The following is a 24,266-nucleotide window of genomic DNA, read 5'->3' as shown; positions in this document are numbered from 1 at the left end:
GAACGCGACCTGTCAACATCTCCTCCTTCACATTCTCCCGCAACTGGGGGTGCGAGGAAAAGGCTCAGAATTCCGAGCCCACCCGCTGGCGGTGATGCAGGGCAGTCTGGAGCGACTGCTGATGCTGACATCTGGTCCGGACTGAAGGACCTGACAACGATTACGGACATGTCGTCTACTGTCACTGCATATGATTCTCTCAACATTGAAAGAATGGTGGAGGATTATATGAGTGACCGCATCCAAGTAGGCACGTCACACAGTCCGTACTTATACTGGCAGGAAAAAGAGGCAATTTGGAGGCCCTTGCACAAACTGGCTTTATTCTACCTAAGTTGCCCTCCCACAAGTGTGTACTCCGAAAGAGTGTTTAGTGCCGCCGCTCACCTTGTCAGCAAGCGGCGTACGAGGTTACATCCAGAAAATGTGGAGAAGATGATGTTCATTAAAATGAATTATAATCAATTCCTCCGCGGAGACATTGACCAGCAGCAATTGCCTCCACAAAGTACACAGGGAGCTGAGATGGTGGATTCCAGTGGGGACGAATTGATAATCTGTGAGGAGGGGGATGTACACGGTGATATATCGGAGGATGATGATGAGGTGGACATCTTGCCTCTGTAGAGCCAGTTTGTGCAAGGAGAGATTAATTGCTTCTTTTTTGGGGGGGGTCCAAACCAACCCGTCATATCAGTCACAGTCGTGTGGCAGACCCTGTCACTGAAATGATGGGTTGGTTAAAGTGTGCATGTCCTGTTTATACAACATAAGGGTGGGTGGGAGGGCCCAAGGACAATTCCATCTTGCACCTCTTTTTTCTTTTATTTTTCTTTGCGTCATGTGCTGTTTGGGGAGGGTTTTTTGGAAGGGCCATCCTGCGTGACACTGCAGTGCCACTCCTAGATGGGCCCGGTGTTTGTGTCGGCCACTAGGGTCGCTTATCTTACTCACACAGTCAGCTACCTCATTGCGCCTCTTTTTTTCTTTGCGTCATGTGCTGTTTGGGGAGGGTTTTTTGGAAGGGACATCCTGCGTGACACTGCAGTGACACTCCTAGATGGGCCCGGTGTTTGTGTCGGCCACTAGGGTCGCTTATCTTACTCACACAGTCAGCTACCTCATTGCGCCTCTTTTTTTCTTTGCGTCATGTGCTGTTTGGGGAGGGTTTTTTGGAAGGGACATCCTGCGTGACACTGCAGTGCCACTCCTAGATGGGCCCGGTGTTTGTGTCGGCCACTAGGGTCGCTTATCTTACTCACACAGTCAGCTACCTCATTGCGCCTCTTTTTTTCTTTGCGTCATGTGCTGTTTGGGGAGGGTTTTTTGGAAGGGACATCCTGCGTGACACTGCAGTGCCACTCCTAGATGGGCCCGGTGTTTGTGTCGGCCACTAGGGTCGCTTATCTTACTCACACAGTCAGCTACCTCATTGCGCCTCTTTTTTTCTTTGCGTCATGTGCTGTTTGGGGAGGGTTTTTTGGAAGGGACATCCTGCGTGACACTGCAGTGCCACTCCTAGATGGGCCCGGTGTTTGTGTCGGCCACTAGGGTCGCTAATCTTAATCACACAGCTACCTCATTGCGCCTCTTTTTTTCTTTGCGTCATGTGCTGTTTGGGGAGGGTTTTTTGGAAGGGACATCCTGCGTGACACTGCAGTGCCACTCCTAGATGGGCCCGGTGTTTGTGTCGGCCACTAGGGTTGCTTATCTTACTCACACAGCGACCTCGGTGCAAATTTTAGGACTAAAAATAATATTGTGAGGTGTGGAGGTATTCAGAATAGACTGAAAATGAGTGGAAATTATGGTTTTTGAGGTTAATAATGCTTTGGGATCAAAATGACCCCCAAATTCTATGATTTAAGCTGTTTTTTAGGGTTTTTTGAAAAAAACACCCGAATCCAAAACACACCCGAATCCGACAAAAAAAATTCGGTGAGGTTTTGCCAAAACGCGGTCGAACCCAAAACACGGCCGCGGAACCGAACCCAAAACCAAAACACAAAACCCGAAAAATTTCAGGCGCTCATCTCTACTGAAAACATCTGCAAAAGATTGATACACCGGAGGTAGGTCGGGAAGGCTAATTGACCGGAGAGGTACAATTGAGGCTAAACAGTCCTTGGTACAAGATTTACCCCACGAAAGGACTTCCATGGTTTGCCAATTGAGTTGAGGATTATGTTTCTGCAGCCAAGGTAAACCAAGTATCACATCTTGAGAGGCTTTGGGAATCACGTAGAAGGAGAGGTATTCGGAATGGAGCACACCAACTTTCATCTTGAGACATACGGTTCGATGAGTAATTATACCATCTGGAATTCGACTTCCATCCACTGCTGTAACGGCAACTGCTGCTTCCAGAGGCATGGTTTGAACTTTAGACCGCATGACAAAGGCTGAGGAGATGAAGTTCTCGGCTGCCCCGGAATCTAGGAGAGCTGAAACTTTCACTGTAGAACTTGGAACTTCTAATTGAATAGACAAGGTCGGCTCTTTCCCAGAACGTGATTCTAGAGTAACTCCTAGCTTAACCTCTCTTGAATAAGCTAGGAGCGAGAGTTTCCCGGTCGGAGTTTGCAGAATTTAACTAAGTGTTCGGAGGACCCACAGTACATGCAGAGGTTACCCTGTCGACGACGAAGTCGATCCTCTTCTGTGAGGCGAGAGCGCCCAATCTGCATAGGTTCTTCTGTCGTTACCGGAGACTGTGAAGAAGAGTCTTGTCGAGGCCTAGGATGATAACGTGGACTGGATCGCTCTGCCCTGGATTTCTCTAAACATCGCTCCCTGTAGCGTAGGTCAAGTTTGTTACAGAGAGAAATCAATTCATCCAGTTTAGTTGGCACGTCCCGGATAGTTAAATCATCCTTGATTCTCTCTGAAAGTCCATTCCAAAACGCGGCGATCAGGGCCTCCTCATTCCAGTTTAACTCTGAAGACAACGTGCGAAACTGAATAATATATTGACTGACAGGACGTAAACCTTGACGTAGACGGAGAATCTCCAAGGATGCTGAGGTGGTCCTGCCTGGTTCGTCAAAGATTCTCCGGAAGGAAGATACGAACTCTTTGTAATTAGAGAGGATAGGATCACCTCTCTCCCATAATGGTGATGCCCACTCCAGAGCCTGACCAGAGAGGAGGGCAATAATATATGCGACCTTAGAACGAGCTGATGGGAAACTGGCGGACATCAGTTCGAACTGGATCTCGCATTGATTCAGGAATCCTCTGCAAAGTTTTGGAGTCCCGTCAAACTTACTTGGAGAGGGTGACTGCAAGCGGGACGTAGGCAGCATCACAGGAGAAGCTGTAGTGGTAACTGGGACAACCGGAGTTGGAATCTGAACTTGAGACGTTTTAATAGCTGTATGAAGAGTCTCTAAACGGTCTGCCATAGTTTGCATAAACTGCACTATTTGTGTCTGTATAGACTCCTGGTTTTCCAGACGGGAAAGGATATCTGACGTAGCACCGCCTCCTGCGAATTGGTCACTTGACGGATCCATGTGGCCAGTGCTTACTGTCCGGCCCGGGTGTTTTTGTGAATCCGTTAACCCGGAACCAACCACAGGTGTAGGTGCTGGGGTATGAAGAAAGCAGGGAGGACAAAGAAAGTTCCGCTTCATATATTTATTAAATAACAATTCAGTAAGGAGTTAAATGACTAGTTGTTAATCATCATTATACTGAAGTATTGCAAGAATGGCAGAAATAATATGCAAGAGAAAACTCAAAAATAAATAAAAGAAATGTTCATGGAAACATATGCAAAAGCAAACTGAAGAATAAATGTTGGATTGTCCAAATATAAACAAGCTTTGATGCAGAACTGCAGATTGTGTTTAACTGGTTAATGCAGACATGGTGAATTAACTGTAAGAATTAGCAATGGAGTTTTGAGGGTTAACTGAGAGACTGTGATGAATTATCCTTGTAATGACAACATAGCAAATAAAAAGTACTGAATTGGGTTACTTGCGGGTTCCGGAGATCACTGTGAAACTGTAGTAGAAGACAAGGTGATGAATGGGTTAAATGCAGAGTTGAACAAACGAACAGCTGAGAGAAACAGAATCCTCCAGACTTTGAATGATAGGCAGACTGATAAGGTAACCTCATGCAGGACACTGGGAATCCAACTATTTCCAATAGGAGTGCAATTAACTGACAGCACAGCAGAGAGCCGGTGGATCTTTCAGCAGTGAAGGCTGCAGACGGACCTCTGGGAACGGAGGCGATATCTGGACCACGGGAATCACACAGGAATGCACGGAGAGAGCTCAGAGCTAGAGCACAGCTTTGATACAACAAAGCACTTGCCCAGAGTGACATAATCCCAGCCTACTTAAAGGCAGCACAAGCACGGGATTGGCTTACACCTGCCCACAGGTGTTTTCACAAGTGCTCAGTATTAGCTATTTGGTCTCCAACATGGCCACCTCCTATACAGCAGACACACCGCAGTGCCTTAGGCCATTTGGTCCCCGCACTCACAGTTCCCAGACTCTGCATTACCTGTGCCATTGATCACGCCGTGTCCCCACACGGGCGCACAGCACCGCGAGCAACCGCACTGGCAACGGATGAACCCCAGAACCCGCAAAGGTGAGAGACCGGTTCGTGACACTACCTAGTACTGCTCCTCCGGTGCCGAAGGTTAAGAGTACTTCCTTTCGCTCTTTTCGTCCTTCAGGTAAAGCAAAAGGTCAGGCATATCCGAAACAGGCTCGCACTTCCAAAACCACTAAGCCCAAACCTAAACATGTCTGGGCTGCCCGTCAGCCTGCTTCCAAAACTGACATGCCTGCTGCAGGACGGGCCTGGCCTCCCTCTGGGGGATCCCAGGGTGGGAGGCCGACTTCTAGGGTTTACCCAGGAATGGTTGAAGACCACTTCCGACGCCTGGGTAAGGGAAGTATTCACTCACGGTTACGCCATATCCTTCAAGAATCGTCCTCCTCATCGATTTAGCCTGACAGACGTCCCTTCAGATCAGGTGAAGGCAAAAACTCTTTATTCGGTGGTACAGTCCCTCCTGGACACAGGAGTGATGGTACAGGTGCCTCTGGCTCAGAGAGGCAAGGGGTACTATTCACAGCTGTTCCTAGTCCCGAAACCGAATGGGTCCTCTCGGCCCATTCTCAACCTCAAGTCCTTGAACAAATTTGTGGGAGTCTCCAAGTTTCGTATAGGAAACTCTTCGCTCTATTGTTCTGGCCTTGGAGCCCGGGGATTATATGGTCTCCCTGGACATACAGGATGCTTACCTATAGATAAATATTGTACTGCGCTCAGTCCTATGCTCTTATGTTAATTGCAAGGGATGGATTTGTATATGTTCCAGCGTTCCATCAGCGTTCAATCGAAGTGAAAAAGAAGGAAAACAGAAGCACACCAATCTAACAAAACAAAGAAAACTGAAGAACTAATAACAAATGTGAGTCACTTACTCCTCAGATCACTCACCTCCTGATTGTTGCATCTGATTAAATAGCACGGAACTGCCTTACTTGGACATTTCAAAAACCGTTCATTTCACCTACAAATGCTTGTATCTGTATTATTGTAATTTTGTTTTTTAAGCACAGCTGCACCAATGCAATTTTACCTGCAAACACTTAAAAAAATCTAACATAATTACCATTGCTTCTTAAACCTCTAACAATCCTTTCATTTCTTACACTCCAAATACATTTCTGCACCCACTTTATCTACGCTTTTGACTCATTTCATACTAAATCTACACCCCTTGAGCCTACACTGCTTTTCTCACCTGCATTTCTGCAATTCTTCTGCTCGGATTCCCTTACAGTCTCCTCTCCTACTTCCACTTTCCCTCAACCTACTTACCTACTTAACACTATGTCAAGGCTTTCTTATACTCCCCAAATCACTCAGTGTCTACCTAATCATGTGTCTTTATCCTTCCCCCCTAGTCTCCTACACCTCCTCCTCCCTCCCCTCCTCTGTCTCCCCTCCATCCCTCTGTTTCCTTCCCCCACCTTTCCTGTTACCCCACTTTCATTCACCTCTGCCCCATGGTCCTGCTACCCCACAACTCAGCCCTGCTCCCTCTCTCCCTTCCCTGTCACCTCCCCACACACCCATCCACATCACACTGACGTCCCTCCCTGCCCACCTCCTGCAGTTTCCCCTCCTAGCTCAGGCACCCGTACCATCACTACTCTCTCATCATCCCTGCCCTCAAAGTTAATCTCACCTCATCGCTACAGCAACCCTGAAAATCTCATTCACATCTCTCCCACAAACTCATACCCCCTATCCTGTGCCCTCTGGAATGCCAGATCTGTTTGTAACAAACTGGTCCCCACTCATGACCTTTTAATTTCCAACTCCCTACACCTACTAGCCATTACTGAAACTTGGATTACGCCCTCTGACACTACTTCTCCTGCTGCTCTCTCTGCTGGGGGCCTCGCATTCACACACACACCCCGACCTGGGGGTCGCCATGGGGGTTGTGTTGGGGTCCTTTTACCTTCTAGTTACTCCAACCAACTCATACCACCAGAACCATCCCTTACATTCTCTACATTTGAGGTCCATGCCATACGCCTCTTCCAACCAGTCCATCTTAGAGTAGCTGTCATTTACCGCCCCCCTGGCACTGCTTCCAAATTCATCGACAACTTTGCTTCCTGGCTTCCTCACTTCCTCTCTTCTGACATTCCCACCATTATCCTAGGCGATTTCAACATCCCTATTGACATCCCCACACAATCCCCTGCCTCTAAACTCCTTAACTTCACCTCTTCACTTGGTCTCTCCCAGTGGACCTCCTCACCCTCCCATGTGAATGGGAGCTCACTGGATCTGGTCTTCACTCACCGCTGTGATATTTCTGATTTTTCCAACTCCCCATTTCCCCTCTCTGACCACCACCTGCTCTCCTTTAACCTATCTCTCTCGACTTCCCCATCTCTACCTCCTAAGGCTACCATCACTAAGCGTAACATTGAAGCTATTGACACCACATTCCTTTCCTCCCTGTTTGACTCACTTCTCTCTCCTATTCTCTCTCTCTCATGCCCTGAACAAGCCACTTCCACATACAATGCTTCCCTTACTTCTGCTCTTGACTCTGTTGCTCCACCATCCACTATTCACCCTCACAAATTAACACCTCAACCCTGGCACACCAAATGCACAGATATCTGCAAAAATGCTCACGTACTGCTGAGCGACACTGGAGGAAATCACGCTCTAAGGCAGACTTCCTCCATTTCAAACTTATACTCTCATCCTTCAGTGCTTCCCTTTCTCTTGCTAAACAGTCATACTCCAAGAACCTCATCTCCTCCCAGTCTTCCAACCCCCGGCGCCTCTTTGCCACTCTCAACTCACTCCTCTGCCCACCTCCACCTCATCTCCCTTCCTCACTCTCTGCTCTTGACTTTGCCACTTACTTCACATCCAGAATTAACTCCATTCGTCAGGACATCACATCACACCAGACCATCAGTAACCAGCCTTCTCCCATCCCTTACCAACCCTCCCCATCCCTCGCACCAACTCTGTCATCTTTCTCCCATGCATCTGGAGAGGAAGTCATGGCCCTAATTCGTTCCTGTCCCCTCACCACCTCCCCACTTGACCCTATCCCCTCCCGCCTCCTCTGCTACCTCTCTCCTTCTGCTTGTTCCCATCTTTCCCACCTTCTCAATCTCTCCCTCTCATCAGGCACTGTCCCCTCTGCCTTCAAGCAGGCACTCATCTCTCCTATTCTTAAAAAACCTACCCTTGATCCAAACACTCTCTCCAACTACCGACCCATCTCTCTCCTCCCTTTTGCCTCCAAACTCCTTGAGCGTATTGTCTACAACCGCCTTACTTCCTTTCTTTCCTCACACTGCTTGACCCATTCCAGTCTGGCTTCCGTCCTCTCCACTCCACTGAAACTGCCCTTACAAAAGTATGCAGTGACCTCCATGCTGCTAAATCTAAGGGACACTACTCTCTACTTATTCTACTTGATCTCTCTGCTGCTTTTGACACTGTGGACCATCCTCTCCTACTGCAAATCCTTCACTCCATTGGTCTGCATGACACTGCCCTCTCTTGGTTGTCGTCCTACCTTTATGACCGTTCATTCTCTGTCTCCTCTCATGACTCCACCTCCCCCTCACTTCCACTAACTGTAGGGGTACCCCAAGGTTCTGTCCTTGGTCCTCTTCTCTTCTCTCTCTATACGTCCTCACTAGGTAAGCTCATTAGTTCTTTTGGTTTCCAATATCATCTCTATGCTGATGACACTCAAATCTATCTTTCCTCTCCAGACCTCTCCCCTGCTCTCCTCACTCATATCTCCAACTGTCTCTCTGCTACCTCTTCCTGAATGTCCCAGCGCTTTCTTAAACTTAACATGTCTAAGACCGAGCTGATCATCTTCCCTCCCTCCCGCATAACCTCACCTCCTACAATCTTATTATCTATTGATGGCACTACTATCTCCTCTACCCCCCAAGTGCGCTGTCTTGGAGTAATCCTTGACTTCTCCCTCTCCTTCAAACCACACATTCAGCACCTCTCACAAACCTGCCGTTTTCATCGAAAAAATATTTCCAGGATCAGACCCTTTCTGACCCAGGATGCTACTAAGACTCTTATCCACTCACTGGTCATCTCCAGACTGGACTACTGTAATCTCCTCCTGACTGGCATTCCTGACAAATACCTCTCTCCACTCCAATCTATCCTCAATGCTGCTGCCCGGCTCATTTTCCTCACCAAACTCACTACATCCACCTCTCCTCTCTTACTAGACCTTCACTGGCTTCCTTTCCCTTTCAGAATCCATTTCAAGCTTTTCACACTTGCTTACAAAGCCCTCACTCACTCCTCTCCCATCTACATCTCTGACCATATCTCGCTTTACACTCCCACCCGTCCTCTTCGCTCTGCTAATGCACGCCGACTCTCCTGCCTACGGATTACTTCCTCCCACTCCTACCTCCAAGATTTTTCACGTGCTGCACCACTTCTCTGGAATTCCCTACCTCTCCCCCTCAGACTCTCCACCTCTCTACAAAACTTCAAACGGGCTCTCAAGACCCACTTCTTCACCAAACCCAGCCAAATCTCATCCTAAACCTCTGTTCCACGCTCTCTATGTACCCCATCTGTCTCACCCCTGTCTGTCTCCCCCTCCCCTTTAGAATGTAAGCTCTCACGAGCAGGGCCCTCTTCCGTCATGTGCTTTCTTACTTTAATAATCTTCAGCTGCACTAAATCCAGCAGTCTTCTGCCACCTGATACTTATTCCAGTGTCATCTGCTGATGTAGCTATGTTTATTTACCCTGTACTTGTCCTATATTGTCATCAACTGTAAGTTGCTGTTTTCATGTTTGATTATTTGTTTATGTACTCTGTAATTGGGCGCTGCGGAACCCTTGTGGCGCCATATAAATAAAGGATAATAATAATAATATGTTGGCAGTGTTCTTAGTTCTGAGGATTGCACTTATGCTTTATCAATCAATACTTAGTTCTTTTCTGTAGGGTAAGAAAACTAAACCATATACTGTGCAATATACTGTATCAGTGTGCACTGTCTGTCATTGTGGGTTTCAAACAATAATGCACCTTTGAGAAAAGGATACTATGATATGACTTTTATTGTAGTTAAATGCTGTAATTCGATACTAGCAAGGATAAAAATGAAAAGGAAAAAAAAAACACAGGATGCTTACCTGCTATTCCTATTGCAATGTCGCATCAGCAATACCTGAGTTTTGCTGTGGGCAGCCTCCATTATCAATTTCGGGCTTTACCTTTTGGTTGGACCATGGCTCCGCGAGTCTTCACAAAGGTCATGGCGGTAATGATGGCTGAACTCCGCCGTCGAGGGGTCAGGATCCTTCCGTATCTGGACGACTTGTTGATCCTGGTGAATTCCCAAGAAACTCTCCTACGCCATCTGGATCTGATGCTCCAGTTTCTGCAAGCCCACGGGTGGCTCATCAACTGGAAGAAATCTTCCCTGGTCCCTGCTCAGAGCATGGTGCACTTGGGGGCGTTGTTGGACACTCACAACCAGCGGTTGTTCTTGTCTCAGGAGAAGGTTCTGAAACTTCAGGACAGGATTCAATGCTTCCTATCTCGTCCGCAAGTGTCGATACACTTGGCAATGCTAGTGCTAGGTCTCATGGTGTTGGCTTTCGACATGGTGGAGTACGCTCAATTCCATTCCCGCCCACTGCAGAAACTGTTTCTTGCCAAATGGGATGGCCTGCCTCACCGGATCAGGTCTCACATGATCTTCTTGTCTCCGGAGGTCCGTCTGTCACTGAGCTGGTGGCTGCAGGACCAACGATTGAGCAGGGGCTGTCCCTTCTGGATCTCCAACTGGGTCCTGCTGACTACGGATGCCAGTCTGAGAGGTTGGGGCGCGGTGTTGGAGCAACACTCCCTTCAGGGTCGGTAGACCAAGGAGGAGTCTCTCCTCCCGATAAACATTTTGGAACTGCGGGCGGTGTTCAATGCACTGAACCTGGCCCAGCATATAATACAGAACAGACCTGTTCAAGTACAGTCGGACAACGCCACCACAATGGCATACATAATTCATCAAGGCGGCACTCAAAGCCGTATGGCAATGAGGGAAGTATCAAGGATTCTTCGGTGGGCAGAACGTCACCTGCCAGCCATATCGGCGGTGTTCATTCCGGGGATCCTCAACTAGGAAGCGGACTTCCTCAGTCGTCAGGACATACACGCCGGAGAGTGGAGCCTCCATCTAGAAGTATTTCAACTCCTAGTGGACAAGTGGGGTGTCCCAGATGTGGACCTGATGGCGCCTCGACACAATCACAAGGTTCCGGTCTTCGGAGCAAGGACAAGGGATCCTCAAGCAGCGTTCGTGGACTAACTGGCAATTCCATGGAACTTTCAGGCTGCCGTACGTGTTTCCTCCAGGGTCACACTTGCCCAGAGTAATAAGGAATTTCAAGCAAGAAGGAGGACTCCTGCTTCTGATCGCTCCCGCGTGGCCCAGACGGCATTGGTTCTCAGACCTTCAGGGTCTCTCGATAGAGCGTCCCCTTCTACTTCCGCAGCGCCCAGATCTCCTCGTTCAGGGCCCCTGTGTATATCAGGTTTTGGCCCAGCTGGCTTTGACGGCGTGGCTCTTGAAGCTTCCATTCTGAGGGCCAAAGGATTTTCTGAGGCGGTTATTCAAACTACGTTGAAGGCCCGGAAACCGGCTTCAGCTCAGATTTATCATAGGGTCTGGAATTCTTATTTTGCTTGGTGTGCATCTAACAATCATGACGCTTACAAGTTTAGTACGGCCAACCTTTTGGCCTTTCTACTACAGGGCCTGGACTTGGGTCTTCGTCTGGCCTCCATCACGGTTCATATTTCTACCTTGTCGGTTTGGTTCCATAGAAAAATTGCAACTCTGCCTGATGTTCATACATTTACTCAGGGTGTTCTACGGATTCAACCTCCCTATGTCCCACCTGTGACTCCTTGGGACTTGCAATGGTTCTTGAGGCATTACAAGAGTCTCCGTTTGAGCCTCTTGAATCTGCAGATTGGCGTTCTCTTAAGGTACTGTTTCTGCTGGCTATTGCCTCTGCTAGACGGGTGTCGGATTTGGGTGCCTTGTCCTGTAGGTCACCCTGTCTGATTTTTGACCATGACCAGGCGGTGCTTCGAACACGTCCCGGGTACTTACCTAAGGTGGTTTCTTCTTTCCACCTTAATCAGGAAATCGTGGTTCTGGCCTTCGTCTCTCCTGAATTATCTTCCAAAGAACGGTCTTTGGATGTGGTACGGGCTCTACGTATCTATGTGAAGAGAACTGCCTCCATTTGGAAGTCCGATTCTCCCTTTGTACTGTTTGGTTTTCACAAACGTGGCAGGCCTGCTCAGAAGCAGACCCCGGCCAGCTGGATTAGAATGGTGATTGCACATGCTTATGTACAGACTGGTCGTGCAGTTCCTGCTACTATCAAGGCCCATTCTACTCGGTCTGTTGGACCTTCTTGGGCGGCCCACCGTGGTGCGACCCTTGAACAATTATGCAAGGCGGCTACGTGGTCCTCAGTGAACACGTTCATAAGGTTCTATGCCTTCGATACATCCGCCTCCCAGGATGCTTCCTTTTGACGCTGGGTTCTTGTGCCCGCTACAGTGCATCCCCTCCCACAAGGAACTGCTTTAGGACATCCCCGATGTTATTCTCTGTGGAACCCAGTGTACCCCGCGGCAGAAAACGAGATTTATGGTAAGATCTTACCGTTTTTAAATCTCTTTCTGCGAGGTACACTGGGTTCCACAGGGCGCCCACCCTGACGCACTTAGCTTCTTTTGGTTTGTATGGCATTAGCCGCTGACACCTTCTCCTGTCGTGAGAATGTGGTGTATGTGGCTACTAACGGCTGTCGTCTCTTTTACCTGCTACTGCATTGGACTGGTTAACAAAACTGAGCTCCTGTGCACGGAGGCGGGGTTATAGAGGAGGTGGCGCTATGCATTCTGGGAACAGTCGAAGCTTTTAGCCTGTTGGTGCCTCGGATCAAGATCCTACTCTACACCCCGATGTTATTCCCTGTGGAACCCAGTGTACCTCGCAGAAAGAGATTTAACAATGGTAAGTTTTTACCATAAATCTTGTTTTTTCTATTTGCCTCTCCAACTATATCCCACTTTAAAGGGGCATAGCCTAGCAAACGATATTGGCCCTCATTCCGAGTTGTTCGCTCGCAAGCTGCTTTTAGCAGCATTGCACACGCTAAGCCACCGCCTACTGGGAGTGAATCTTAGCAGAATTGCGAACGAAAGATTCTCAAAATTGCGAATAGAAATTTCTTAGCAGTTTCTGAGTAGCTCGACACTTACTCTGCCACTGCGATCAGTTCAGTCAGTTTCGTTCCTGGTTTGACATCACAAACACACCCAGCGTTCGCCCAGACACTCCCCTGTTTCTCCAGCCACTCCCGCGTTTTTCACAGAAACGGCAGCGTTTTCGCCCAGAAACACCCACTTCCTGTCAATCACACTCCGATCACCAGAACGAAGAAAAAACCTCGTACTGCCGTGAGTAAAATACCAAACTTCTTAGCAAATTTACTTGACGCAGCCGCAGTGCGAACATTGCGCATGCGCAGTTAGCGGAAAATCGCACCGGTGCGAAGGAAAATAACGAGCGATCAACTCGGAATGAGGGCAATTATTTTTTTATAACAAATAATACACTTTTCCACTGCCTTGAAAAAAATTGGGTTTTGCTCATGAGTGCGCATCAACCCAGATTTTTGTTCAGTAGAAAAAAATCCCAGGTACAGTTATCTGAAAATCCAACCCGGGTTGGACACGGGTAGGATCTAGGTTAAGGGGCAGTGTAAACGGGATGACCTGGGACCCATTTACAGCATGCAGAAAGCCTATACCTCCTCACAGTGTCCCAAGGGCAGTCAGGAGGTTGGGGGATGTGGCACACGCTATCTGTCTGCCCTGCTATACAGACAGCAGTAATGACGGAGGACCCGGGAATTCTGTACTGACTGCTTTCACACCGCACAGTGACCCGTGTTGACCCGGCAATATACCTGGGCCTATACCGGCTTATTTGTGCAGGGTGAAAGGGGTATTAGAAGCTGATTGATTGGTACTTTCTCTCTCCCAACTTTACCTCTCCAAAGTTTGATAAATCTTCTAATCCTCAAACTGTTCTAATGCTAATTCATGGAGTAAAGTCTTGCAATCATTTATGTTACCATAGAAATATATCTGCACAGCTTTATTGAGGTGGATAGTCAGAATATAATGTTGATATGCAGATAAAAGGTTAATCACTATGTGCTGTCTCTTAACTAGTTGCGGCTCCTACATTTGAGGAGGTGGGGAGCTGTCGCGGGTCAGGTCCCAGGAGAGGACCTGCACATGCACAGTCAAGTGGTGGTATGACTGTGCATGCGCATACCCCCAGCTTCTATGGACTGTATCAGATGCAGTCCACAGAAGCCGAGGTTTGTACATGCGCTTTCAAACATGTCCTGATATCTTCCAAGAAATCGCAGCCTGGTCTGGCAGTCCCAATACTGGGGTTGACTGACAGGTAGGACTTCTAATGGAAGTCATCACTGCCAATCACTGTGTAGCCAGTGCAGTCATAGGCTGCAACTGACTCACTCCCTGCAGTGCCAGATTTTACTGGGTGGGGGTTGCAGTCCTGCAGCCCATAGGTAAAATCCGCCACTGCTCTGAACTGTCTGTTATAGCACATAATTAAATAACATCACATGCCTGAGTAAATATAATGCACCAAACTTAAAAGATCAGACTGTCTAGACTCCAGGTGCAGGATTTGTTTCCATGCCTTTTTAAAATTATCGACATGGCATGTCTGTAACTATGTTATTGGAGCGACACAGTGCTGTACAGCTGTACAGTACTTAACCCAAAAGAGATTGAAACCTTATCGCACAGATTCTCAAACTGTGTTCTTAGGACCCCACACAGGTCACGTTTTCCACGTCACCTGTGCAGTTTTAAAATGTGACAGTTGGTGAAACACAGTGCACCTGAGGACCGAGTTTGTGAACCACTGCCTTATCGCATTGACTGCGTGTACTTGGTGTTTGTATTACACCAAGTATAACCTGTTATATTCAATAAAACTAAATCTGGATTGGAATCAATGTGTGGACTAACCTTCTAGCTCACATCCAATATGCACCTACCAGCTTGTAGGCATTGGCTAATACAGTACATAAGACAGTAAATAAAGTCTACAAGTTCATATACTGTAGGTACATTATTAACCTCTTTTACATAGTGTTTTCAGCTCTTTACATACTTTATCATTTATACGTACTGATTTATACGCACTGATGTAGTGCATTCTTGACAGTGCTTTTCAGATGCTGCCTTTCACATTGTCACTTTGTACTGTACCCTTCAGCAAAATTAGAGAAATAGAAACATAAATAGTAGACTAGTGGAAATTATTTTTGATAGGCTATGCCGATGGCCAGTTAGAGGCCAGGATATGACAGTCCTTTGATTAAGATTGACCATACAATGTTGAATGTTACATCAGCCTGAAAGGCATTCAATTAGTCATTGAGTGGGCCTCTGTTAAGTGATGGGACATAAAGGTGATCTTTCAACTATATGATCTTTTTTCTTCTTTAACCACTTAACTGACAAAATATGCTCAAAAATTGTCGGGGGGTTTTATGAGTGAATTAGGTAAACAACATGCATTTAAACTTATCCAATATGATTTATTTAAAAAAAAAGGTTTTATAAATAAATATATATATATATATATATATATATATATATTTGTAATATATTTGTAAAATATCAGGTTTATTCCCAGTGGATCACCACCATCGGAAAACATTGCAACTTTTATTTCGCTGGGGGGGCTGGGGAGGTTAAATTTACATTTCTCAGGCATCTGATCGGTAGCACAGCAGACACTGGGGAAGGGAGCAGGGATGCAGAGGGACTGGGAGGTCCCTCTGTGAATGGCGGCTGCAGGAAGTTTATCTTCCAGCAGACGCCCATGCTATGCATCTGACTGGTCGTATCATTTGCGACCAGATCAGATAATGCACTTGCTGGTATGTTTGCAAATGATGCGACTATGCCAGGCAAATGGTTAATAAAAAAAACTCTGAATAATATTCTTTTACCTTTTGATAATAAAGCTTGTAATGGGTATCACTCCTCCCCAAAACCCTTGTGGCAGTACTGTCAGCACTAATACCTATGTGTATTTTCTCCCCATCAATTCAGGTCTGCCAACCTGCTTAGTGTGCGTATGTCTCGGATCTTCTGTATATTGTGATGATGTGGACCTGACAAGTATTCCTCCATTACCCAAGGAGACTACTTACCTTTATGCCCGATTTAACAAGATCAGTCGAATTCAATCCAAAGACTTTGCAGGGCTAAGTATGTCATTATACAGTTATGGTGGTTTAAAGTTCTGTTTGTGAACTTATATGTTAAAACTTAAATACTGTAAATATAATGATTTTAACATTTATTAACATTTACTTATATAGTGGCAATATATTCCATTGCACTTTACAACTGGGAACAAAACATTAATGGAACAGTAGTAAAATAATACTGGGTAATAATATCAGGCAAAGAGCTAATAAGAGGGTCCTGCTCATAAGCTTACAATCTATAGGATGCACAAGAGTTGTTAGCTTTGGTGAAGTAACTTTGTTAGACAATGGGAGAGGATTGGGTGAAGGCTTTATACTGTAGGTGAATGTTTGAAGTGTACTGTTGAGGAATGGGAGCAAAGGTAATGACTTCCACTTAAAATAACATTTCACACAGTTTATACTTTTTCCATTTATTGTGTACCAAATAAGGACTCATTGGTTCTACTCAATGATCTTACCAGACTTGACGTTTTATGTTTTTACAGTTGTCACATATTCACACAATTCTCCATGTCTTTCTCTGACTGTTTCTAGGCAAATTGAAGCGTGTGGACCTCTCAAGTAACTTTCTATCCACAATTGATGATGATGCTTTTCACCTGTTGCCCTCACTACAGGAACTTATTCTGACTGAGAACCAGCTGAGAGGTTTACCTGAGCTGCCCTCAAGCCTAGTTAGGCTTGATGCACAACTCAATCAGCTGCAAAACTCTGGAATCCGAACAGAGTCCTTCAAGGTGATGTACTCAACAAGAGGTCACTAGCACCTCAAGCAGTATAATATACTGGACATGTTAAGGGATGTCAGACATAAGCTACTTACCTTGCCCAATCAGTAGGGAGCTACTTGGCTGAAACTGGGATTACTTGTCAGAGACTCCCGAACCAGATAAGCGATTATTTGACTACTTTCCACCTTCAGTATCGTGGACATGGAAACATATTTACACACCAAAGAAAAGATCTATTAAAAGCATGCATTAAGTTTATTAACACAACACACCTACAATGAATAAAGCACTTTAAAGTATGTTTTAAGCAATCTCACTACAGCAGTTGCAGCGTAGCATACAAGGAATCAAGTGCATCATTATACCATTCTATATTGGAAGCCACCCCAAGGATATCTGCTTCACGCTTGCTTTAATGCTGCAGGGACTCTTCTTCATGGCACAAACAGGTTTATCCAGGGTGGCTGTCGCTCTTTAACAGACATACTGTAATACAATGGAAATCATTAATAACAGTTGAACATACTCATTGGAGGTTATTCAGAGTTGTTAGCAAACCAAAATAGTTAGCAATCGGACAAAACCATGTGCACTGCAGGTGGGGCAGATATAACATGTGCAGAGAGATTAATATTTTGGTGGGTTACATTGCTTCTGTGCAGGGTAAATACTGGCTGCTTTATTTTTACACTGCAATTTAGATTTCAGTTTGAACACACTCCACCCAATCTAATCTCTCTGTACATGTTATATCTCCCCCCCCCCCCCCCCCTTGCAGTGCAATATGGTTTTTCCCAATCGCTAACTTTTTTGGTTTGCTAACAACTCTGAATAACCCCCATTATGCAAAACACATACTTTGGTATGAATTCAGTACAAATTACCAGAGGCCGGGATGCCAGTCGTCAGTATACTGACAGCGGCATCCGGGCCACCAGTATGCCAGCAGCGCGAGCACTAGAAAGTACAATGTGGGCTCGCTATGCTGTTGGCACAGTGGCTTGCAGCGCTTGCCATAGGTTATATTCTCCCTCTATGGGGTCGTGTACATCCACAGAGGGAGAATAGCCTGTGTCGCCAGTATTCCGGTGGCGGCATTTAACTGCCTGTTGGGATTCTGGCATTGTGACCACCGGGATCCAGACTAGCAGTGTTTTAACCACTTCCCTTTGGTATATACATAACTGGGGAAATTCTACAGATAGTGAGCCCATGCAGGATTAACCTTTATTCACCGTACTGGTACTTTCTCCTCTACTTGGGGGTCTGGGGTGAACAAAGGGCAGCTCAGAGCTATTCTGTAAAAAAATTAAATAAACTATACCTTTTACATGCAGTGTCAAATGAACCTCTGATTTTCTTGCATGTAACAACCATTATTTTTTATCTTGAAATCTACAGTTTACAAAGTAACAGAAAAGGAAAAAATTTTTACATACGGAACACAGTGGGATTGCCATTTATAAATAACCACAGCAGTGTGAATTCTGCGGAAGAACATTGGCCATATTGTCATATATTAGCTGTTTATGGTAATAAATTGTATTTACTTTTTTGCAGGATCTCACAAAGCTGCAGTTTTTATACCTGTCAAACAACAAACTGGACTATGTCCCTGTTTCTCTCCCAGTCAGCCTTCGCTCCATTCATCTCCAGGTACTCAGACATTACTACTTTTTCTCTGTGTTTCAGACTCTCTATGAAAAAAATTGATCACTGCAATCCCACTACAGCCACAGTCAGCTGTGTCTCATACTAATGATGATCATTCCTATTTAGGTGGCAACTGGCAAACTAATACCCCTTTCACATCGCACTAAAAACCCGGTATCGACACGACATATTGCCGTGTCGAAACGGGTCAGTGTGCGATGTGAAAGGTCCAATTCTGAATTAGCGGGTCGCCTGACCCGGTAATTCAACCCGGTAAAAAAGAAGGGTTCTTACCGGGTTGATTACCGGGTCAGGTGCAGTGTAAATGGGAGCCGTTCGGATGCGACACGGCTCCCATTCACAGCATAGGCAGAGGCGGCGCAGGAGATGAGCTCATCTCCCGGCGCCGCCTCCACCCCCGCCCCTGCTGCTGCTGCTGCGCCCTCCGCTGCTATGGCAACCGCGCCGGTATATTGCCGGGTCGGAAAGCCAGCAACGGAGCGCAAATGCCGGATCCCACCCGGTAAGTACACGTTTCTCTTACCGGGTGGGATCCGGCATTTGCGATCTGAAAGCAGCATAATACTGCCAGCTTATTGGGGTTGAGCAGTGGTGCTCTTTCACAGTTCCTGGCTTCCTGTTTGTGATTTCTGGTCTTGTCCTGGGGTGTGTAATACTAAGGGGTCAATCCAGTTAGCTGCGATATCATCGCAGCTGCGAATCATGGCGGCAGGGGCCACACTTTATGGTGGGCCGAATCACACAAAACCGATCGCCACCCCATAGAGGTTTGAACAATTTTGTGTGAATTGGGGCTGATTCGAGCCAGCAAAGGGTGCAAGATCGGGTGCCCTTGCTGGCATTTAAACGCCATTGTAATGGCACTTCGCTCCCATCGCAGCTATTTGGATTGACCCCTAAATTGGCATTCACCATGTCAACATTCATAATGTCGACATTGTCGAAAAGTCACTATGCAACATGACGATGTGCTTAGAATGTGGACATTGACCATGATAACACTGCTGAAATGTTAACATGACAGAATTTTGACAAACCATTCCTGGTAGTGTAGCAGTGTCTTACCAGTGGAACCTAGAAGCCACAGCAGCGGCTTCTAGGTTCCACAGTTTACTAAGGAGCAGTTCCCACAGAGGCATCTGATGCCCTAGCATTGTGGTGAGTACAGTCCACCTATCCTTAACCCCTACCCGTAACCCTCCCAGTAGTGCCTAACCCTAACCTCCATCTAGTACCTAACCCTCCTGTTCCGCAGCCTATGCCTAATGCCATCATTCTGAGAATGTTGGCATTTCAGATGTTGTCAATGGGAGCATGTTAGGAATCTGAGGATTGTTGACATGTTACCTATCAACAAAGCGACATCATAACTGTCAACATTGTGGCGTGAACATTGTTATTGTCAACGTTGTGAATGTTAACCTTGTGACTGCACCCCCTGCCCTGATCTCTGGCAGTGACCTTGGCATAATACTTGGTACTGCTTCTTATTTGATTCCTGATTCCTACTCTGATCTTAGTCTGCTATCTGACCTTGCCTCTGGGGTGACCTTTGGTTCCAGACATCCAGTGCTGCTATTTAATTTAGTTGCATCCATCAACTAGAATTCTTCCCCATACATATGTATCCTCTTAACTACCTTAAACCCTGTCAACATAAGATAGTCTTACATGGAGTCTGTTGATGCAGTTGCAGCACCTCAAGACTCGTTCTTTTTGATAATTTTCTGCGATATCCAAACCCAGTTGGACACTGCATCACCTTCTGGATGCTATTCTAATGCCAACAGTGCCTACAGATCCACTACAAAGACATTCTTATTTTGACCACAGAAATGGCTTCCTGACTGTCTCTAAAGTGTAATCACCACAGTCAGTTAGTGCAGGCATTCAGGCCTTGGGCTGTTTGAGATGCAAAATCCAGCATAGACTGTGACTCACTGTTGGAGTGTACATTCCCAGCTCCTGGGATATCTCTCTATGGGGGACATTTAATAAGCAATGATAAGAGAGGAGAAGTGAGCCAGTGGAGAAGTTGTCCATGGCAACCAATCAGCACTGAAGTAACATCTATAATTTGCATACTATAAAATGATACAGAGATTTTGATTGGTTGATGGGGCAATTTCTCCACTGGCTCACTTCTCCGCTCTTATCACTGCTTAGTAAATGTCCCCCTAAATCCATTGCTACCTCCTGATCCACTAGTACAAGCATTCTCATTTTAATTGTAGAATCAAGTATTGGCCCAAGTCTGTGTTCAGGGTATCCAGCTCTGTGTTCTGTGGAATCTCCAGAACCATAAGTGTAAGCATTCAGGCTTCAACCACAGAATTCAGCCCTGGCTCCTGACTCACAGCCAGAGTGTCCTGTGATACCTCCAAGTCCATTGGTACAGGCATGCTGCTTTTGACAAAAAAAAATACAACGTCAACTCATTACTTGAGTAGTAGTCGTTGTCTCTCTGCTAGAGGTTCCTAAAATACAGTAATTGTTCTGATTGTTGCCCTTGATATGACTGATCCTCCCAAAGATGTCTGCCATCTGAGTGTCTTGTTATCACTGCTGACCTGGACTCCAAATCCAAGAACATGGATGCTCTATCCTCCATCCCGAGGACCCTGTTGCAATGTAGTGCTGGCCCAAGAACCCTGTCCAATTGGAGCAACTTATGTTTGCTTATCAGTGCCTCCAACTTTGCTCTATTTTACTTAGCTGTAGCATATTAAAGTATGAAAATTGTTTACTGATAATCCACATGTTTGTGTACATGTAGAATAACAACATCCAGACAATACATACAGATACTTTCTGCGACAGCCGGGATCTCACTTTCATCAGGCGTGTCCTGGAGGATATCCGACTGGATGCAAACCCAATAAATCTGAGCAAATTTGCAAATGACTACTTCTGTCTACCTCGACTTCCCACTGGGCAATATTACTGAACAGAGTACTCTATGCACCTATCAAATGGAACCAGAAGAAATTATTTGTTTTCCTAAATAAAGTGCCATTGGTCATAAGGAAAACCGTTTATGTTTTATGACTACAAATGTAATGTATTCAGTTGTCTGCATCCAACATTTAAAAACATTTAACAACAAGAATAAATTTTCATAACAACACAACATCTTGTCCACAACACAACATCTTGTCCATTTACTGGTCCAATAGGTTATAAAAATACTGGATTGAAAGGTATCTTATTTGAGAACATACAGTATGTTACTTTTAATATTAATGTCCTATACAACAAGCTATTTTAGGGGGATGTGTTTCATCCCAACAACCAACAATGCCGCCAGCCGGAACCCCTGGCGCTCCAGGGCTATTCCCACTCGTGGGTGTCCACGGCACCCATAGGGGTTTATTTACTAAAATTCGTGTTTTGTCCGTTTTGAAGGGTGTTTGAACTCGAATGGTATCGGGTGCATTTTACTGCAACTTTTTGAATCCTGATACGGTCATTCACTAAACTGCCGAGTTTTGCACAATCGTTTTTCCGATGTCGATGTGATTCGTGATATCAGGCAGTGTTTTACGGGAGTGATGAGTAAAACACTGCCTGAAAAAACACAAGGAAACCCGGCCGGATCTGTGAGATCCGTGCAGGGCTTCATTGTGTACTTTAAAAAGTTCTTAAAAATCTTTAAAATCCTGGAAAAAATTGTGTGGGGTCCCCCCTTCTAATCATAACCAGCCTCGGGCTCTTTGAGCCGATCCTGGTTAAAAAAAATATGGGGGGGAAAATGACAGGGGTTCCCCCATATTTAATCAACCAGCACCGGGCTCTGCGCCTGGTCCTGGTTCCAAAAATACGGGGGACAAAAAGCGTAGGGGTCCCCCGTATTTCTGAAACCAGCACCGGGCTCCACTAGCTGGGGAGATAATGCCACAGCCGGGGGACACTTTGACATCGGTCCCTGCGGCCGTGCCATTAAAACCCCAACTAGTCACCCCTGGCCGGGGTACCCTGGAGGAGTGGGGACCCCTTCAATCAAGGGGTCCCCCCCCTCCAGCCACCCAAGGGCCAGGGGTGAAGCCCGAGGCTGTCCCCCCCATCCAAGGGCGGCGGATGGGGGGCTGATAGCCTTTTTGAAAAAATGTGAATATTGTTTTTAGTAGCAGTACTACAAGTCCCAGCAAGCCTCCCCGCAAGCTGGTACTTGGAGAACCACAAGTACCAGCATGCGGTGGAAAACCGGGCCCGCTGGCACCTGTAGTAGTACTACTACTAAAAAAAATACCCCAATAAAAAAAGGAGACACACACCTTGAAAGTATAAGTTTATTACATACATGCACACCTCCAAACATACATACTTACCTATGTTCACACGAGGGTCGGTCCTCTTCTCCATGTAGAATCCATGGGGTACCTGTGGAAATAATTATACTCACATAATCCAGTGTAGATCGGTCCTCTTCTTTTCTCTGTATAATCCACGTACTTGTCAAAAAAATAAAATGCAAACCCGACCACGCACTGAAAGGGGCCCCATGTTTTCACATGGGACCCCTTTCCCCGACTGCCAGGAACCCCCCTGACTCCTGTCTAAGAGGGTTCCTTCAGCCAATCAGGGAGCGCCACATCGTGGCACCCTCCTGATTGGCTGTGTGCTCCTGTAGTGTCTGTCAGGCAGCACATGGCAGTGATACAATGTAGCGCCTATGCGCTCCATTGTAACCAATGGTGGGAACTTTGTGGTCAGCGGTTGACCGAAAGTAACCTCACCGCTGACCAGTCGGCAGTCGGGGAAAGGGGTCCCATGTGAAAACATGGGGCCCCTTTCAGTGCGTGGTCGGGTTTGCGTTTTATTTTTTTGACAAGTACGTGAATTATACAGAGAACAGAAGAGGACCGATCTACACTGGATTATGTGAGTATAATTATTTCCACAGGTACCCCATGGATTCTACATGGAGAAGAGGACCGACCCTCGTGTGAACATAGGTAAGTATGTATGTTTGGAGGTGTGCATGTATGTAATAAACTTATACTTTCAAGGTGTGTGTCTCCTGTTTTTATTGGGGTATTATTTTAGTAGTAGTACTACAGGTGCCAGCGGGCCCGGTTTTCCACCGCATTGCTGGTACTTGTGGTTCTCCAAGTACCAGCTTGCGGGGAGGCTTGCTGGGACTTGTAGTACTGCTATTAAAAACAATATTCACATTTTTTCAAAAAGGCTATCAGCCCCCCATCCGCCGCCCTTGGATGGGGGGACAGCCTCGGGCTTCACCCCTGGCCCTTGGGTGGCTGGAGGGGGGAGACCCCTTGATTGAAGGGGTCCCCACTCCTCCAGGGTACCCCCGGCCAGGGGTGACTAGTTGGGGTTTTAATGGCACGGCCGCAGGGACCGATATCAAAGTGTCCCCCGGCTGTGGCATTATCTCCCCAGCTAGTGGAGCCCGGTGCTGGTTTCAGAAATACGGGGGACCCCTACGCTTTTTGTCCCCCGTATTTTTGGAACCAGGACCAGGCGCAGAGCCCGGTGCTGGTTGATTAAATATGGGGGAACCCCTGTCATTTTTTTCCCCATATTTTTTCAACCAGGATCGGCTCAAAGAGCCCGAGGCTGGTTATGATTAGGAGGGGGGACCCCACGCAATTTTTTTTTCTGATTTTAAACTAAACAGACCCTTTCCCATAGATAACCATGCACAGATCTCACTGATCCGTGCATGGTTATCCAAACTCGACTGGAAAAAGCAGGTCTATTTTTTTGCTGCTTTTTTTAACGATTCGAAAAAAAAACAGACCCGCACTTGAGCACTCAGAAACTAACACCCAAATACGAATGAATAGTGAATGGCCGTATTCTATGAAATAACAGCCGCGTTTGACCGATGGCCTATTCATTCGGATTTCGGGACGTTGTCATTCAAACCATTACGAATAGACCAGACACTGC

The 24,266-nt window shown here is 46.4% G+C and overlaps 1 protein-coding gene across 7 annotated transcripts in view; it reads left to right on the top strand.

Moving 5' to 3' along the window:
• Positions 1-21,483, top strand: part of OPTC (opticin) — a 297,868-nt gene extending 276,385 nt beyond the window's left edge. For all 7 annotated transcript variants that reach the window (XM_063955275.1, XM_063955280.1, XM_063955276.1 and 4 more), the window contains 4 exons: positions 15,785-15,943; positions 16,483-16,685; positions 18,240-18,335; positions 21,130-21,483. In XM_063955275.1, the coding sequence (XP_063811345.1) occupies positions 15,785-15,943; positions 16,483-16,685; positions 18,240-18,335; positions 21,130-21,300 (629 nt within the window). In that variant the 3' untranslated portion in view covers positions 21,301-21,483. The remainder of the gene's footprint in view (positions 1-15,784; positions 15,944-16,482; positions 16,686-18,239; positions 18,336-21,129) is intronic.
• Positions 21,484-24,266: the final 2,783 nt, after the last annotated feature.

Source organism: Pseudophryne corroboree, chromosome 2, assembly GCF_028390025.1.
Source record: "Pseudophryne corroboree isolate aPseCor3 chromosome 2, aPseCor3.hap2, whole genome shotgun sequence".
Taxonomy (NCBI): domain Eukaryota; kingdom Metazoa; phylum Chordata; class Amphibia; order Anura; family Myobatrachidae; genus Pseudophryne; species Pseudophryne corroboree.
This window is presented reverse-complemented; position numbering and strand designations above follow the sequence as displayed.